The sequence below is a fragment of the Balaenoptera acutorostrata genome, chromosome 4 (genome assembly GCF_949987535.1).
Source record: "Balaenoptera acutorostrata chromosome 4, mBalAcu1.1, whole genome shotgun sequence".
Classification (NCBI taxonomy): Eukaryota; Metazoa; Chordata; class Mammalia; order Artiodactyla; family Balaenopteridae; genus Balaenoptera; species Balaenoptera acutorostrata.
The window spans coordinates 82,930,073-82,947,703 of NC_080067.1; the positions used below are offsets into that span (position 1 = coordinate 82,930,073).

General features: G+C 41.2%; 1 protein-coding gene across 1 annotated transcript in view; it reads right to left on the reverse strand.

Moving 5' to 3' along the window:
* The window catches only part of PARP14 (poly(ADP-ribose) polymerase family member 14), a 47,786-nt gene that overhangs the window by 15,779 nt on the left and 14,376 nt on the right, over nucleotides 1-17,631 (reverse strand). Inside the window, exons 6-12 of the mRNA XM_007175624.2 lie at nucleotides 12,881-15,123; nucleotides 10,620-10,853; nucleotides 9,861-10,082; nucleotides 7,001-7,079; nucleotides 4,653-4,802; nucleotides 4,274-4,336; nucleotides 2,485-2,652 (exon numbers count right to left, since the gene is read on the reverse strand). Of these exons, the coding sequence (XP_007175686.2) occupies nucleotides 2,485-2,652; nucleotides 4,274-4,336; nucleotides 4,653-4,802; nucleotides 7,001-7,079; nucleotides 9,861-10,082; nucleotides 10,620-10,853; nucleotides 12,881-15,123 (3,159 nt within the window). The remainder of the gene's footprint in view (nucleotides 1-2,484; nucleotides 2,653-4,273; nucleotides 4,337-4,652; nucleotides 4,803-7,000; nucleotides 7,080-9,860; nucleotides 10,083-10,619; nucleotides 10,854-12,880; nucleotides 15,124-17,631) is intronic.

The window sequence follows — 17,631 nt, forward strand, 5'->3', positions numbered from 1 at the left end:
GTTTTTTTTTTTTATTAGATGATCAGGGAAAGAGGGAAATTCTCCATTGCAATGCTGTAGTTATTCCATGCTATTTGGAAGAATTTAAATGGGAATGTTCAGATATATTCATTCACTCTCAATAATCTAAGCACTTGGGACACAGAGGATGTGATATGTGGGGATGAACAGGTGTTCAACAGGTGAAGTATGGAAACCTGAGGGAAAGGCTACGCCAGACAGAACTGTGTAAAAAGTGTGATATGTTGAACCTGGTGTGTTCAGGGGAACAGGTTTGTTTTTGAGAAAGAAAAACGGGGGAGGTAGGGGGGTAGGTGGAGGAGGCACTGGAGCAGGGAGCCAGGTCTAAACAGGATAATTTAAATAAAGGTTTAGGCAAAAGACAAGATCTGAACAGAGGAGGCCAGAATGAAGAGCTGGGTGTAGGGATTGAGGAGATATTTAGAAAGTAAAGTCAGCAGGACCAAGTGGCCAACTGGCTTTATACTTCCCCTTTGTTCCCCGTCTTTTGCCACCTACAACCTTCACGTGTATTTCATAAGTCCCGTTGCACTGCAGTTGTTTGTTGACATGTCTGTGTCTCACAGAAGGCCAGGTGCCCCTTGTGGACTGGACCCTTTTCTTAGTCATCTTTCTATCCCCGCTGCCGCAGCTCAGTGTCCGGCACATAGCAGACACTCAGTAAATATTTAATCAAACTAATTAATAAACTAATACACATAGGAGTCATGAAGAAGGTAGAGTCAAGGATTCTAGATAGAAAGTGATGTTTTTAACATGCTCAGGGATATAAGAGGAAGGGCAGGTGTGGGGGAGAAGACAATGAACTGGAGTTTGGAGTTTGCTTTGAGCTTGAGGTACTTGCAGGTACCAGTGAGTACCCATTCTCTCCCCTCAAGCCTGTGAGGAACAGGGAGAGGGCTTCCTTTACTGCCAGCAACTGTCTCAATCACAGTCTCAATTCAACTCATAATCACCACTAAGGGAAAAAGCTCCCCATCTGTTAGTCTAAGGGCCTGCTCAGGTGGTGATAGAGACAGGTAAAGAAGATGAGGAAGGAGAATTTGCTAACTTTGATTTATTTGTGCAGACCAGCAATACAACCAGGTCAGTGGAAAAAACAACAGGTTTGCAGTAACCCAGAAATAATTATACAAAACTAAAACTGCCTCATTTCCTTATTTCTTCTTTGACTCCACCCAGGGACTCCCTTGGGAAGGTCTGTACCACCCTTAGGCTGCCTGCTTTCCTGGCACAAATAAAGTTAAGATGGAAACACAAGACAAGAGCTCAGAGGAAAAAGCAGATGGAGATAGAGACTGGGGAATCATTAGTGGGTGTCCATAGAAAATGATAGATGATAGATAGATAGATGATACATAGATGATAGACAGATAATACATTGGTTAATCTGCTAGGATTGAATGATACTACAAGGGGAATGAAAGCATAAAGGGAACATAAATTATACTTTCAGAAACAGAGAACTAAGGTGACATAACATTCTATGTGGGAACATTAAGAGGAATGAAAAATAAGAGAAATCAAAGTATGGGAAAGAGAATTAGAAGAAGGCCCAGAAAGTGACAAGGATGGTTAGGTTTATTAAGGCTAAACTTTTGGAGGGCCTAGAATGCCAGTGTGAGACACTCAAACTTAGATTCCTGAGCAATGGAATGATTAATCCAGTGCTGAGCCTTCTCTTTCTGGGACCAGTCAGCTCCATTCCACTTCAAGCCTGAGAGTATTTGCCTCCCCTGAGCAGCTCTCTTAAAGGAGACCGAGCAAGAATCCCTGATTAATGCACATGACTCAGATTGCTGGGGAAAGAGCTCAAGGAGCACCACCTTACAAATGATATGCCCAAAGCACCATCCTTATAAATGAAGACTCATACAATCATTATGTAGTTTCAGGAAAACAAGAAACTTCAAAGAGGCAGGCAGGCTGAAAGGAGGAAGGTGGAGAGTTTCTGACCCATGAGAACCCACTGGATTCTGGCGACTGAGAGGTCACGATGCCCCATGGCCAGCCCACTGTCGAGGAGGCAAGAGAAGACGGACAGCCATGCTGTTTGAGAGTCGGGCATGGGGAGGCAAAAGTCCGTGCACTGATGTTTCCATGGAGAGGGGATGGAGGGGAAGTCAAAGACTAAATAATGGGGGATGTGTAGAGGATGGAAAAGAGAAAGGAGCTGATGAAAGCAATGAGAGATGGACTTTCTTTCCTTTCCCCTCCCTTCCTCTCCCTTCCCTTCCACATTAGAAAGCACATGTCTACTATCCCAATACTCTCTTCAGTTTTCTTCATTTTTCCCTTTTTTACTTAAACTACCCACAGACTTTGCTCCTTCCCTCGGGGGCTGCCCTGGCTTGAGGAAGCTGCCCTGATGTAGACTCAGCAGTAAGTACATTAGCCATCAGCACCAATCCAAGGGAAACTAGTCATCTTGGGATTTAGCCTTGACAGCCAAAGGCTACAAACCTGTCCCGATGGCTGGGAGGCAAACGGACGAGTAATTCTGCTTTTCACACTCTTGCAAAACACAAGAAACCGATCTCTTGACATCATTTCCACCAATGACGTGAATAATATTCTTGCACTTCAATAATCCACCTTCGGTAATTATATAATCTCTGTGGCCCCCTTGAGCTGGGAAACACAAGACAAAAAGATGCAAAATTAGATGCTGAACCCACTCTTTTTAATACATCTTTATTGGACTATAATTGCTTCACAATGCTGTGTTAGTTTCTGTTGTACAACAAAGTGAATCAGCCATATACATACATATATCCCCATATCCCCTCCCTCTTGAGCCTCCCTCCCACCCTCCCTATCCTACCCCTCTAGGTGGTCACAAAGTACCGAGCTGATCTCCCTGTGCTATGCTGCTGCTTCCCACTAGCTATCCATTTTACATTTGGTAGTGTGTATATGTCAATGCTACTTCACCCCAGCTTCCCTCTCCCCCTCCCCATGTCCTCAAGTCCATTCTCTATGTCTGCGTCTTCATTCCTGCCCTGCCACTAGGTTCATCAGTACCTTTTTTTTTTCTTTTTAGATTCCATATACATGCATTAGCATATGGTATTTGTTTTTCTCTTTCTGACTTACTTCACTCTGTACGACAGACTCTAGGTTCATCCACCTCACTACAAATAACTCAATTACGTTTCTTTTTATGGCTGAGTAATATTCCATTGTATGTATGTGCCACATCTTCTTTATCCATTCATCTATCAATGGACATTTAGTTGCTTCCACATCCTGGCTATTGTAAATAGTGCTGCGATGAACATTGTGGTACATGTCTCTTTTTTAATTATGTTTTTCTCAGGGTCTATGCCCAGTAGTGGGATTGCTGGGTTGTATGTAGTTCTATTTTTAGTTTTTTTTTTTTTATAAATTTATTTATTTATTTATCTACTTTTGGCTGTGTTGGGTCTTCGTTTCTGTGCGAGGGCTTTCTCCAGTTGCGGCGAGCGGGGGCCACTCTTCATCGCTGTGCGTGGGCCTCTCACTGTCGCGGCCTCTCCCGTTGCGGAGCACAGGCTCCAGACGCGCAGGTTCAGTAGTTGTGGCTCACGGGCTTAGTTGCTCCACGGCATGTGGGATCTTCCCAGACCAGGGCTCAAACCCGTGTCCCCTGCATTGGCAGGCAGACTCCTAACCACTGCGCCACCAGGGAAGCCCCACTATTTTTAGTTTTTTAAGGAACCTCCATACTGTTCTCCATAGTGGCTGTATCAATTTACATTCCCACCAACAATGCAAGAGGGTTCCCTTTTCTCCACACCCTCTCCAGCATTTATTGTTTGTAGATTTTGGGATGATGGCCATTCTGACTGGTGTGAGGTGATACCTCATTGTAGTTTTGATTTGCATTTCTCTAATAATTAGTGATGTTGAGCATCTTTTCATGTGCCTCTTGGCCATCTGCATGTCTTCTTTGGTGAAATGTCTATTTAGTCTTTGAACACACTCTTTGATTGTTTAAAAAACAAAATGTCTGAATTGGCAGATAAAGCATTTTATGTGAATAAGAAACTCCTGAAATACTACCTTTGATGAATCTTTCTTGCTTCTCTTTTTAACTGTGAGATTACTTTTCACTTCTAATTCTCTACAACTGGAATTCTTTAGTGAAAGGTATGATTTTAAGATCAATATGTTGTCTCCCCAATCCCAGGACTTTCCTCATCCTCCACAGCCTCCCATGTTCAGTCTTCTACTTAAAACTTAGAACCAAAAAGATAGCATTGTGCCTTACCTTGACGAGAACATTCCATTTCCACACTTTTCCCAGCATGTTCTAAAATTGCTTTGGAGACCCCTGCATGAGAAAAGCAAGATGTTTACACACATGAATAAAAAAAATTACAGGACATTTGGATCAGAATGATTGCCTAATTATCTAAATGCTTTCCCCATCCTCAAAGGAATCCTATAACTTGGGTATTTCTGATAACAAAGAAGAAAAACTCATAAAAGAGCTGTTCCCAATTATGAGAAACAATGTCAAAATAATTTTTAAATTACTAATTAATATCAATAAGCCAAAGTTGTAGAAACCAGTTTGGCTATAGGAACTCTCCTTCACAGGCTCTACTGTGACTATTACACTAGTCAAAATTCTATAAGTCAAGTACCTGCTTTGAGATTAAATGCCTTTGATGTTGAATTTACAATCACATCTGCCTCTTCTTTGACGATATCTCCAGAGGCTACCTGGAAAATGATGGGCCCAATCTTCATTTCATGCACTCCTGAATCAGGGTTAGAAACAGTCCCATATAAACCTGACAAGAAAAAAAAAAATAGACTCAGTAACAAGTCGACAACAGCAAGAATGACTTAGGTCTCATGGTTCTCACCTGTGCCCCTCTCATCTCTCTCTCTCTCTCTCTCTCTCTCTCCGTCTCTCTCTCTCTCTCTCTCTCTGTCTCTCTCTGATTTCTGGCATTTAACCTGGCCCTGGCCTTGAGCCCCTGATGGTCTATTTCTGGAAAAGGATTATAAAATATAATACATATCAAACATGTCCTTCTGCTGCTGGCTGAGGTGAATTAGCCCACTTGAGCCTTTCTTTCCCACTGACTACAAGTAACAACATGGGACAAATACAAAAAGCCACTCTGAGAACTGAGACGTGCACAACAGCAGGCAGACTGGGGAAGGGAGTCAAAACTTGAAGAGGCAGCCTGTGCTGCTTCCCATTTTGTTTTGTTTTGAAATTTTTCCTCTTTTCTCTCCCAGCTTTGACCCAAGCATGGCCCTAGGTACAGAACTACACGATGAGAACAGGCAGCAAAACTCTCAGAGAATCTCTGTCTTTGTGGCCAGAGGATTGAGAATATGGGTCCCTGTGAGCTGAAGAGTATGGCAGAGAAGCCTCATAATATTCCATATTTTTCCTTTTTAAATCCAGGCCCTGTACCAAGGTGCCCCGGTTGCAGAACTCCACAGCGGCACTGCAGGGAGCTAACACTCTGAGAGACATTCTGTATTTCTGTCCAGAAGAATCAGGAAAAAGGGCCTTGTGGTCTGAAAAGTGTATATGTGGTGTATGGGAAATCCCTGTGTTTTTGTTTATTTGGTTCCCTCCCCCCACCCCCCAGCCCCTCTGCTTTGCCCAAGGGCACCCCTGATCACGCAGAATAATGAGGCAACAGAACAGGCAGCTTCACCTCTGAGAGAACCTTGTCCTTCTGGCCAGAAGACCTGGAAAATGGGCTCCTGCAAGTCAGAGAATGTAAGGGGAACACTGGAGTGGTGACCCCCTGTTCTGTGTATGACTGGAGTCAACCCTGAGCTCACCCCAGAGCTGTGTACATGGGGCAGACCCAAGCTGCACAGCAAAGGCCTTGAAAATGGAATTGACCTTGGAACCACTGCCCACACAGGAAGTGAGGCAGAACTTGTAGAATGACGTTAACTGATTGGCTACCTGCTCAAACAAACAAACAAACAAAACAATCACCATTTTCCAGAGGATTTTAACAGGACCCAAGTCTTACAACACAATGTTTAAAATGCCCATTCTATAATCCAAAATTGCTTGTCATACAAAGAACCAGGAAAATGTGACCAATTCTCAAGGATAAAGACACTCAATATAGATGCTAATCCCAAGATGGTTCAGATGTTGGAATGATCAGACAAAGACTTCAAAGCATCTACTATAACTACGCTCCCTAAGGTCAAAGTAAACACACTTGAACGCATGGAAATGATTTGGAATGAATGGAAAAACAGGGGTCTCTGCAGAGAAATATAAACTATAAAATAAGAATCAAATGGACATTTTAGAACTTAAAAATACAATATTTGAAATCAAAAATTCACTGGATAGGCTCAATAGTATAGTACAGAGAAAAGAATCAGTGAATTTGGAGGTAGATTAATAAATATTATCCAATCTGAAGAACAGAGAGAAAAAAGACTGGAAAAAAAAAAAAAGAACAGACCCTCAGAGACATTATCAGAAGGCTTACCATTCATGTTATTGGAGCACCAGAAGGAGAGGAGAGAGAGATCAGTGCAGAAAAATATATCTGAAGAAATGACTGAAAAATCCCCAGATCTGATGGAAGACATACATATTCAGATTTAAGAAGCTTCAGCGAACTCCAAATAGGATAAACTCAAATATACAACAGTAACTTTGACAGAGGAGAAGCATTTGGTTGGTATCATCTCTTTAAATGTGTCTATTTCTGAAAACACTTCAGAAATCACATCATCCTTAGAAAATAGTAGCCTCATCACCACTGAAAACCCCTTGTACAGATTATATAACCTGGCCTGCCTACTCTTTCACCCCAGATCACATAAACATGGCCAGTGTCTTGCATGCTCAGGTGTATAGAGTATAATTTATTATCTTCTTTATCACAAATTGTTTTTTTCATAAAAATTATCCTATCATTTTTCACTTAACACTGAGTACTTATTTAGCAACTAAAAATAATTTCTCTATTTAAAAGCTTTATTGAACCTTGTGTATCTTCAGCCTTGGGAATTTTGTCACTGATGAAATTTCCATTAGCCCTTCTGGCAAATTCATCTGAGAATGCCTAGAAATACAAAGACAGTTTTAATCACTACAATTCTCTGTAGATGAATGAATTTGATTCATCAGACCTTTTGATCCTACATGCACAAATATTTAGGAGAGAACAATTCTCAGAGTATCATTTATTTTCATTATGGATTTTTAAGTTATGAAAAATTCATAAATTCTATTTCTGTAAATACAAACTATGAAAATTATCAAAGATGTGAACAAAAATATAACTACAATGCTATTTGTAATTGAGAAAAAATTAAACAGTTTAAAAATCCAACAGGAAAATGGTTAAATAAATTTTAGTATGTCCATATGTTGGAGTATTTATCAGCCATTAAAAATTATGTTTTCAAAGAATAGTTAATGGACTAGGGAAATCCTTATTTCATACTATTAAATGAAAAAAGAATGATACTAAATTACATTATATAATACACCACATTTAAAAGTCCACATATATAAAAGAAGACTAAGATGAAATACAACTAAAAGAATTTATGCATTTTTTATTGTTCAAAGTTTCTACAATGAGCATGTATTACTTTCATAATCAGTAAAACAAATACTTTGTTGTTGTTAAAACTACAGTGTTAAAAGAAAGACAATCACAAGGACCCAGACACTTCAGTTTTTAACTTCTTATTTGTACCAGGAGAGAAACAGCTAGGGGAGTAGTGCTTTTGGAGCAAGAGGCTGGAATTCCATTTCTTTGCCTGGTTAGTGACACCCCAAAATCACCACTTTCTTCCTCCTTGTAAACAAGCAACAGGAAATTTTGTTGGAAAAAAAACAAGTAACATCTTGGCTAAAAGGCTGATACAATAATGGGAGAAGGACCAGGAGAGACTACAGAGCCAGGGTTCTCCAGGCACCAGGAACGTGAGCTACAGTTGTAAAGGTGGACTGGTTTGACTCTGGAGAACTAGAGAGCGGCTGCCATTCGGCCACAGCGAACTGTTCAGGCAGAAATCCATGTCCAAGGTGCCAGAACTTTTGAATTTTTAGGTCACAGTGGACATCTGGAGTTTTATGTGACAAGTTTGGTTCTTAAATGCCAGCAACTGATTCAAATTTTTTAAAAATAGCCCAAATAAAGCACATCTAAAGGCTATGTTCCGACCACAGGCTGCTGTGTGCAACCTCTGTTAGTCTCCACCTATAAATATTTCAATAAGTTTTGCTGATTTTTGTGAAAATATGACCAAAGCTTAACTGTCTTTAAAAGTCTTAAGAGAAAAATTGTCACAGCCATGTATGGAGAATCAATACTATTTCCAATGGCAATAAAGGTGTCTGTATAGACTAATCCCTTTATAAAATACTTGCAGAATTCGAATCTTTAGGAAAGATAACAAAGGCTGAGGTTGCACAGAAAGAGTGAGATTCGAGGGTTCAGATCCATGTCACAGGACTCACTTCCCTACAATGAATTCAGCCATTCATTCAAAAACTCTCAGCACTTCATGTCTCTAGTTCATTTTATGTGTATAAATCTTAGCTCCCAAAGTAATTATGATTTATAGGAGGGCGAGTACATGCAACATACCCATTCTGTAATCCACATCACTTTGTACAATGCAAGTCATAGGGAGGTTGTTCACAAAGCATTTATTGACTAGAAATGACTGTAGTTATGCAGGCCAACTAAATGGACCACATATTTTGCCCGGGTGGTTTAGCTGTCTGGTTAGAATTTAGATTTGTTTGCTTCCAAAGTATTTAAAGGTAGTGTCTAGATCCAGAAAAAAAAATAAGTATGACCTAAAAATTCAGTTAGTCCAATGATCTATGGACATCTCTTGGGTTGCTAGCCTTATTCTGTTTAATTCTTGCATTATCATGGAACTTTTCAAACAATTAATATCATCTACTCTCCTGGACTCTAAGGACTTGCAGGGCAGGAATAATGGCCTCTTATTAAATGCCTCTTGTTCCCCCATAATGCTGAGCCCAGAGGCTTACTCACAGCTGGTGTTCAGCAAATGTGAGCTGGTTGATGGACTCTATGACCAAAGATGGTTCTGGTATTTCTGGTCCCAACCGTCTTACTCCTATGGGGACGTGCTGAGCCTTCAGTTGTATCTTATTCTGACATTCTCCTATGTGTAGGACCACAACTGTGCTTTTATATTATGTATTAAAATGTCTATGTTCATATGGAAGGAAATTCTATAGATTAGAAGAGGCGTAAGGGATATGTCAACTCCATTGCAATATTTGGGCCTCATTTGGATTCTGATTCAAACCAATAAGCTATAAAAACAAAATAAAATATTTATGAAACAGTTGGAAATGTGAACATTGACATGATAATTGATGAAATAAAGGAATGATTGCCAATTTCTTTTAGGTGTGAAATAGTATTGTACTTAGATTACTTTTGAAAAAGAATCCTAATGTCTAAAACAAATACTGAATTGTTTATGGGTAAAAGGTATATATGGGATCTGCTTCAAAAACAATATGGGAGGAAGGGAAATAAATGGAGATAGAGATGAAACATACTGGCCATAGGTTGATAACTATGAAGATGAACGATGGGTACAAGGGATTTCATTATACTATTTTGTTTACTTTTGCATATGTTTCAAATTTTTCTTAATAAGAAGTCAAATTTTTTTCTATATCCATAAATGTGCTTGAAATTTGCCATGCTGCAACTAGTCCACACTACTCTTTTACTTTCCTGTATGAAGATACATGAAAGAAGCAACCTATCAGACCAAGAAGACACTTGAACGTGTTAGGGCTCAGTTGCCAAAATAACGAGTAATGAGTAAGACTGTACCTGAATATTTCCATGATCACTTGGGTGCAACAGAAAGCAAACCTCTTGTAAAGTTGTGGGTTGATTCTTGCTACTGAATTTGAACACTTCTGAGGTGATTAATTCAGCAAAAATGTTTTTAGGAAACCCCAGATTTCCTGTTCCTATTGCTGGAAATGCAATTGAGTTTAAGGACAAACTCTCAGTGATTTCCAAACATTCTCTGATTATGTTTTCCATGATCTGAAAAGCACAAAGCACATTCTTATACATTTTTCCTGGAAATTGGAGTTCGAACAAAAAGAACAAGAATTTAGCAACTCTGTGATCTCTGTCTACTCCTTTTTGCTTTCAACAAAAGGCAGGCTAAGGGCAGTCAGAAGGGGAAAGGAAAACAGAGGAGTAAACAAGGAAAAGGAAAGAAGAATGTGTGAGACCCTCCAAAAAGATTCAAACTCACTCAGAAATGAAGGAAAGAAGCAAAGCAGCTACTGTTCTGTTCCTTCAGTCTCTTCCACTCTTCATGCCCTCACCTTTCCTTCCTCACTAAAGAGTGCTATCTTCAGTAATTCTTCCCTGAGTCCCAACAATGGTTGAGAACTGTAATCAATTTCTATTATTAACTGGTCCTCGGGAGAAGTCAGCTACAGCTGAAAGAAATGGCTATGAGAATGTGCTGTTATTACAGAACAGACACAGCCAGGGTTCAATCTACATGCCACTGAAAGGAGAGTCCAAAGGGCTACTTAATTTCCTGGAGAATTTAAAACCAGGTCCCACCTTGCGTGATGTTTTGTCATTTGTCCAGTCCGGAGCCACCACGTGAAGCACACGGTGGCAGTGCAGATTGCAACCGCTGGTTTGGATAACTGTGCCCACCTCAACAGCCACCCCTTGTCCAGCCGTCTTCAGCTCCTCCTGGAGCTTCTGTCCCGCTTTTTGCAAGAGGGCCTTGGAAAGGGGCCCTCTATTGAGCTCAAGATCCGACGAAATGGAGTTGACAACCACATCGGTCTTAAAGACAAAACCAACAATTTGTTTCAAATTGTAAGAAAAAGCATTCATCAAGGATTACTGTATCTGAGCCACCGGGCTTGGCACAATGGGGGACAACTAAGATGATTAAGTTTTCAGAGATTGAAATACCACCCCAAAAGAGAGTGTTATTAGATACTTATTTAAATAACACTCCAGGACAAAAGAGAGCTGTCAAAGAGCAATACATAAATGGTATGGGATCACCAAAGGAGTCCAGAGGAAGTGCCTTCAGAGGCTAGTAAAGACACTGTGGGCGATGTGGTGTCTGAGAAATGGGAATAGTTGCAGCAGGCAGAGAGAGATGGGGAAGTCATTCGGGAGGGGCAACAGCATGGACAGAAGCATGGTAGGTTGTGAGCGGCAAGTAGGTGAGTTTGACCTGATAGACAGCTTCTGCAGCAAAATGGTGCCAGCCAGGCTAGAAATGTTACGCTGAGCACAGACTACAGAAGGCCTCAAGTGCCAAGCCAACTGGACTTCCCAGCAGCAGTGAAGAGCCATGGGAGCTTTTTCAGCAGGACAGTTAACGTGAGCAGATTAATCAGGCTTGACTAAGACACCAAGAGAAGACGGGAGAGGGAGTGTGACCAAGTGATCGTCAAAGCTGCCCCACGTGGGTCACTGAGGAGTAATGCAGAGCAGGTCTTGGCTTCAGAGGGCACACACCTATGGGAGTGAAAGGCATGGAAGGAATGTCTTACTACTCAGGGTTCAAGGTGAATGAGGATTGGAACTCACTCCAATTACTGACCCTTGGCCAAAAGAGATTTTTGTTTATTTGCTTGTTTTTTTTCAATGAGAAACAAAATTATTTTTAATATTTTGAAATAGAGCAATGCACATTCCAACCCTAGCTCGATCATTTGTTAAATGTGGGATTTGGGCAAATTATTTAACCCCTCTAAATCTCATTCCTTCCTCTGTGAAATGAGAATAATAATAATCCTGGAATCTGCCTCATGGCACTGAATGAGAAAATGCATGTCAAGCACTTAGTAGAGTGCCTGGCTCAGAGTAAATAGTCAGTGTTAGCTATTATTCTTGTAATTATGATTTAAGCCTACTGTAAGTAGAAATCTAATTTTTTACAATCTCTTTCCATATTTTAAACTAAACGAAAAATATTTTAAAGCAAGTAACAACTTGAACAAAACAGGAGGATGACCCACAGGATGGGAGAAGATATTTGCAAATCATATATCTGTTAAAGGACCTGTATCCAGAATATATAAAGAACTCTTAAAATTCAATAATAAAAAGGTAACTCAATTTAAAAGTGAGCAAAGGATGTGAATAGACTTTTCTCCAAATAAGATATGCAAATGGCCTTCCCTAAGCATCCCTGCCCCAGGACTGCCCACATTCGCCCAGCTCAGGAAGGTAACACCTGACACAGTAGGGGGCTTCCAGGACTGTTTGGATTAGTTAGAGCCTGTGTTGAAAAGGTTGCTAAGTACATTTTTAAAAAACATGTCACCCCGTGGCAGAGCTATAAGAATTGTCCCCACATAATACCCAGACCTTCCCCAGGTCCCTTTCTACCTTCCTCCCTACATTTTCTTACTGCTGTTGGGAGCTCAGACTCAGAACCCTCTGGTTCAGTTCCGCTGATAAGATTACTGTCTTCCGTCCCCATGTTATGCTCTAATTTTTCTGTATCTGCTATCAGTGAATTTGACAGGAAATTAACCTTAGATGTGCCAAAATATGACAGGTGTAAGAGCACTGAAAAAGTATAGAGAGCCTCGTAAATGTTAGGTATTATTGTGGATGTGCACATTTACTGGAAACTAGTGATCTGAATATGCTATCAGCTCCCCCAGGTAATTGGCCAATCTCAATCAGTGAATGCCTTGGTGAAGTAGCCCAATTTTCTAAGGAAACCTGTTTCAAGGCAGGGATGGAGGGCATGGGATTCTCCCCTTGATCCTAATCTCCCTTTAGCAACAGGCTAACTGGAGTCCCAGCACGCTGGTGGGTGTTCTGAAAACAGGGGCACTCACTGTAGCACTCTGCACGTCTCCTTTCACCAACAGGATCCTCAGGCCTTCTGGGGACAACAGACTTGCTCCTTTTCCATGATCTTTTCTCAAGTTGGGCTGGACTGCTGCTGGTAAACTGGGCAGGGAAGCAACATCAGGCAGGGTGTCTTTAAATATAATTTTTGCACTTTCAGCAAAGGCCTCCACAGTCTTCTCAGCTATATCCACAAGGTAGATCTCTTTCAAGCTGCATCCATTCTGTTCACACTGGAACCATTCCTTGATGGCCAAAATAATGGTCTGCACACACTGGGGTAGGGGAAAGAGGAAGGCTCTGGAACTAATAGCAGGGATGGCTATGGATCGGTACTTGTGTTTTACAGCCAAATGGAGACTTTCTTTCACAGCAGTCTTTAAGTGCCACACACATTTCTGGGCCTCATCGCTCCTCCACTGGGGCCCTACTGCGTGGATCACATGGTGGTACGGGAGCTTTCCTGCTTTCGAGATGACGGCACAGGCTGGTAAGATCCTGACCTTTCTTGTCTTCATTATCTGGTCACAGTCTTCTTGGAGCTCAGGGCCAGCTGCTTTTAAAAGAGCAGCAGCTAAGCCCCCCGTGAGCTTGAGTTCCTCATTGGCCGCGTTCACCACCACCTCGACGGGAAACTGTGTCAAGTCTCCTTGCTGCACAATCAGCGAGACTCCAGGGGCTAAATCCGTCCGAAACAAGCACCTCTGCCCACCAGTGCGGCCTCCCTCCTTTTCTTCATCCTTCTGTAGTTCAATAAAACAACCAAATAACCTTCTGACCTCACTTTTATAATACCGTGCTTTATCCTGGAAGAACTGACTGGCTCCTGGCTTATCAATATGGAAGCTTTTAACACAGATCAAATCCCAGGCTTGCGTGACAATGTTCATTCCCTCCAGGACTTTGGTCTTTGGGCCAGTTAGTAAAATGCCTTTTTGCTTGTTCTCAGGATTAAAAATTACCTGAACATTCATCTTCTTTATCTTTTGCCACAATAGCTTTTCTGCCCTTAAGTAATTAATAACTAAGGAAGGCTTTACTTCAATCAGTTTCTCTATTTTTGTGTGTTTTTCCATGAAGTCAAAAAGCAAGTCATAGATTTCATTTACTTCTCTCACACAGCCTGTGATGATGACCTGGGCTGTGGTTTCTGAAGTTACCTCATGGATTATTACAGTCTTTGAGGAGGAATTGTGTTTCTTATGCAAACTGCAAGTGAGCTCTTTCCATTTCTTACTGTTAAGAACTTGCCTGTCTTCAATGTCAATGCACTTATAATTTAAGGCACTGACCATTTGCTTTTCAGCTTCTAACAGGACTTCAGAAAAAGCACCAGTTAAGAGAACAGTTGTGCCCTCTAGCTCATAAACTGCAAGAATGTTCTGGGCTATAAAGAGAGACTTAGAGAATTCTGCGCAGTCAACCTGTTGCAGAAACTGAAAAACCTCCCGGGGAACCTGAATGTTTCTCTGAGCCATGGTGTATACCTTTTCCTGGATTTCACACTTTACTTTATACACATCTGCAGGGAGTCCTTTGAAGCACATGTGTTGAGAGGCTTCATCATAAAAAATCTCCACCTCTGGGCACTCCATGTGGAGATGCTTCTGTATACCGCTGTGCAACAGAAGTGAATACCTTCCTGGAGAAACGGCCAGTTTTTGCTTCAGACTTTGCTCTTCTCTTCTAATTTCTTGAATGGTGTCTTCTAAGTCCTTGATCTGTGGCTCAAAGTTCTGTACATCCTCTGATTTCCCCACTAAGGTTGCAATCCCTGTTCGTGCATCAAACTCAGTCAAAATCCTATCATCTTCTAAATTGTCTTTTATGATGTCCCATACTGTTGGATCCAGTTTAAATGAGGTCACTGTATACTTAGACCTGATACCAGAGAATACTGTAGAAGCATCTTTCTGCCAGGTCTTGATTCTTTGTCTTCCTTGACTGACTAAGGTGGCTGCAGGTCTGATGATCACTTCACTGCTGAGTTGGCACAATGATAGCTCACAGTGACAATGTCTCATTTCATCATTTATCTTGTCAATCAGGTGATTCTTTTTCTGCAAGAACTTCCATAAGGAAAGATCCAGTGATTCCCTGAATGGTGCTGGAAGCTTGATCAGAGGCTTCTCCTGTCCATACAAGGCTGTGCCCAAAGAAGTATAGTACGGGAACACAGAGAGCGGCATATTATGGAGGTCAAGTTTCTTGGTCATGATGGTGTCTAACACTTAAAGGAAAGAAAGAAAGTAATCTCAGTGTAATATGTTTCAGATGAAAAAACAAGCAAACAAGCTTTCCTATTCTAGAGAAAAGAAAATCCTAATGTTTGTAGAACTTTGATGTTACAACATGCTATTAAAAAGAAGCACTACTCCCAGAGTGCTCAAATATAAATTGATATGTATTAACACTGCACAGGTATTCCTTATTTCATGTAATAATTACTTTCCAGCCAAGAACACTCTATGTTGAAATTTTGTTAAGTAAATTCTATTTTTCTGTTTTTCTGATAACACTGATATATCACCACCAGGTTAAGAAAGAGAGAAGAGGGACTTCTCTGGTGGCACAGTGGTTAAGAATCCGCCTGCCAATGCAGGGGACACGGGTTCGAGCCCTGGTCCAGGAAGATCCCGCATGCGGCGGAGCAACTAAGCCCGTGCACCACAACTACTGAGCCTGCGCTCTAGAGCCCGTGAGCCACAACTACTGAGCCCTTGTGCCACAACTGCTGAAGCCCATGCGCCTAGAGCCCATGCTCCGCGACAAGAGAAGCCACCTCAATGAGAAGACCATGCACGGCAACGAAGAGTAGCCCCTGCTCGCCGCAACTAGAGAAAGCCCACGCGCAGCAACAAAGACCCAATGCAGCCTAAAATAAATAAATAAATAAATAAATAAATGTATTTAAACAAAAAAAGGGAGAGAAGAGTTTGGTCACCAGCAAGGGGATAATGTTTGCTCCACTGTGAAGAATATTTTCCCGCTCAAAGCAAAGCTAATCTAAGAATCATGCTATTTATTTCTTCTTGTACGGACGCACAATTTTAGATTTCACAGATGACTTAGATTCCGTTAATACTTCTAAGAGGAGGAGCATAATAATAATTATAATAGCTTTTCCTACGTGTCAGACAATATTCTAAGTGGTTTACATATATTTAATGCTCACAACAAACCTTTGAGGTGGAGACACTATTATTATCATCCCTATTTACAACTGATAAAACTGAAGCTAGGAAATGTTAGGTAACTCAAATAGGGTCACACAGACTGTACAGATTTGAGCTAAGGTTCAAGCCCGTGTCCGTCTAACGCCAAAGCCCGTGCTCTTGCCGCTCTTCCAAGGGTTCCAAACCAAGACGATCCTCACAGTCATCAGAGAGCCCAGCCCCAGAGACTCTGATTCAGTAAGTCCTGCACATCCCTTGTCCCTGCTCTAATCCCCTTCCTGCCACTTTTACTGGGACAGTCCCTGTGTGTATGTGTGTGTGTAGGGGTACTCTTCTCCCCCAAACCCCTCCTCACTTTGTGTTAGTTATTAGACAGGTACAAGGGGTCTAAGCAGGAAGGGAATTAGAATGAACTCCAGGAACAACTTGGATTAAAATAGCATCTTGTGAAAAGATGTTAAAAATAACTTCACCTTGTGCACCATTGGCTCCTAGGCCTGGAGCCAGACCTAATGAAAAAAACGTGGCCTTCAGAGGCCCAGACTCATGGCTTCAACTTCCCACCAAGGCCTGGAACAGACTCTGAGTACCAGTGAGTACCACCATGTGCCAAGCACTCTGCAGGTACAATTGAATTTGATCCTCACAACATTCCTCTGAGCTAAGTAGTAATGTGAGCCCTCTATTACAGATGGAAAACAGAGGCTTTGGTGGGTTAAAGTAACTTCCCCAAGATCACAAAGCTAGTAAGCACCAAAGCCAGGCATTTGAACTCAGGTCTGTCTGACCCAAGAACCATCACAGATATCACCTTAAAGTGGCTTAAGCTCTCCATCCTGTTTTCCTCCTCTGTAAAAAAAAAAAACCAAAAAACAAAAAACTATATAACTGTGCAGGTTCTTGTGAGGATTCAGTGATGAGATACTGTGGCAGAAAACACAGCAAAAGATCTCATGTAGGGACTTCCCTGGTGGCCTAGTGGACAGGACACTGCGCTCCCAATGCTCCCTGGTCAGGGAACTAGATCCCACATGCGTGCCACAACTAAGAGTTCTCATGCCGCAACTAAAGATCCCGCATGATGCAACTAAGACCCAGCACAGCCAAATAAATAAATAAATAAAATATTTTTTTAAAAAAAGATCTCATGTACAACAAGCATTCAATAAGAGTTCCCTTCCTTAAGATTTTGTGAATTGGATTCTGTGAAGTTGAACAAAAAAATTTCAGATTAAAGTGCCTAACTTATTCCTCTCAAATGATCTATATAAAATACAATATTGCTAAATAAATTCTGTTTTTAATTCAGCTTTATCCACAGTTTGCCTCATTATTAACTCATTGTAAGTGGTGAAATATCCTACAAGAAAAATTAATGTCATAGATGTACAGGAGATTGGGGGAAAGTGGAGAAGTTAAGAGCACAGATTACGGGGCCAGACTACCCAGCTTCAAATCCTGGCTCTGTCACTTACTAGCTGTGTAACCTTGGTCAAGTTATTTGACCTTCTTGTGCCTCAGTTTCTTCATTTGTAAAATAGGGATTACAATAATAATAGCAA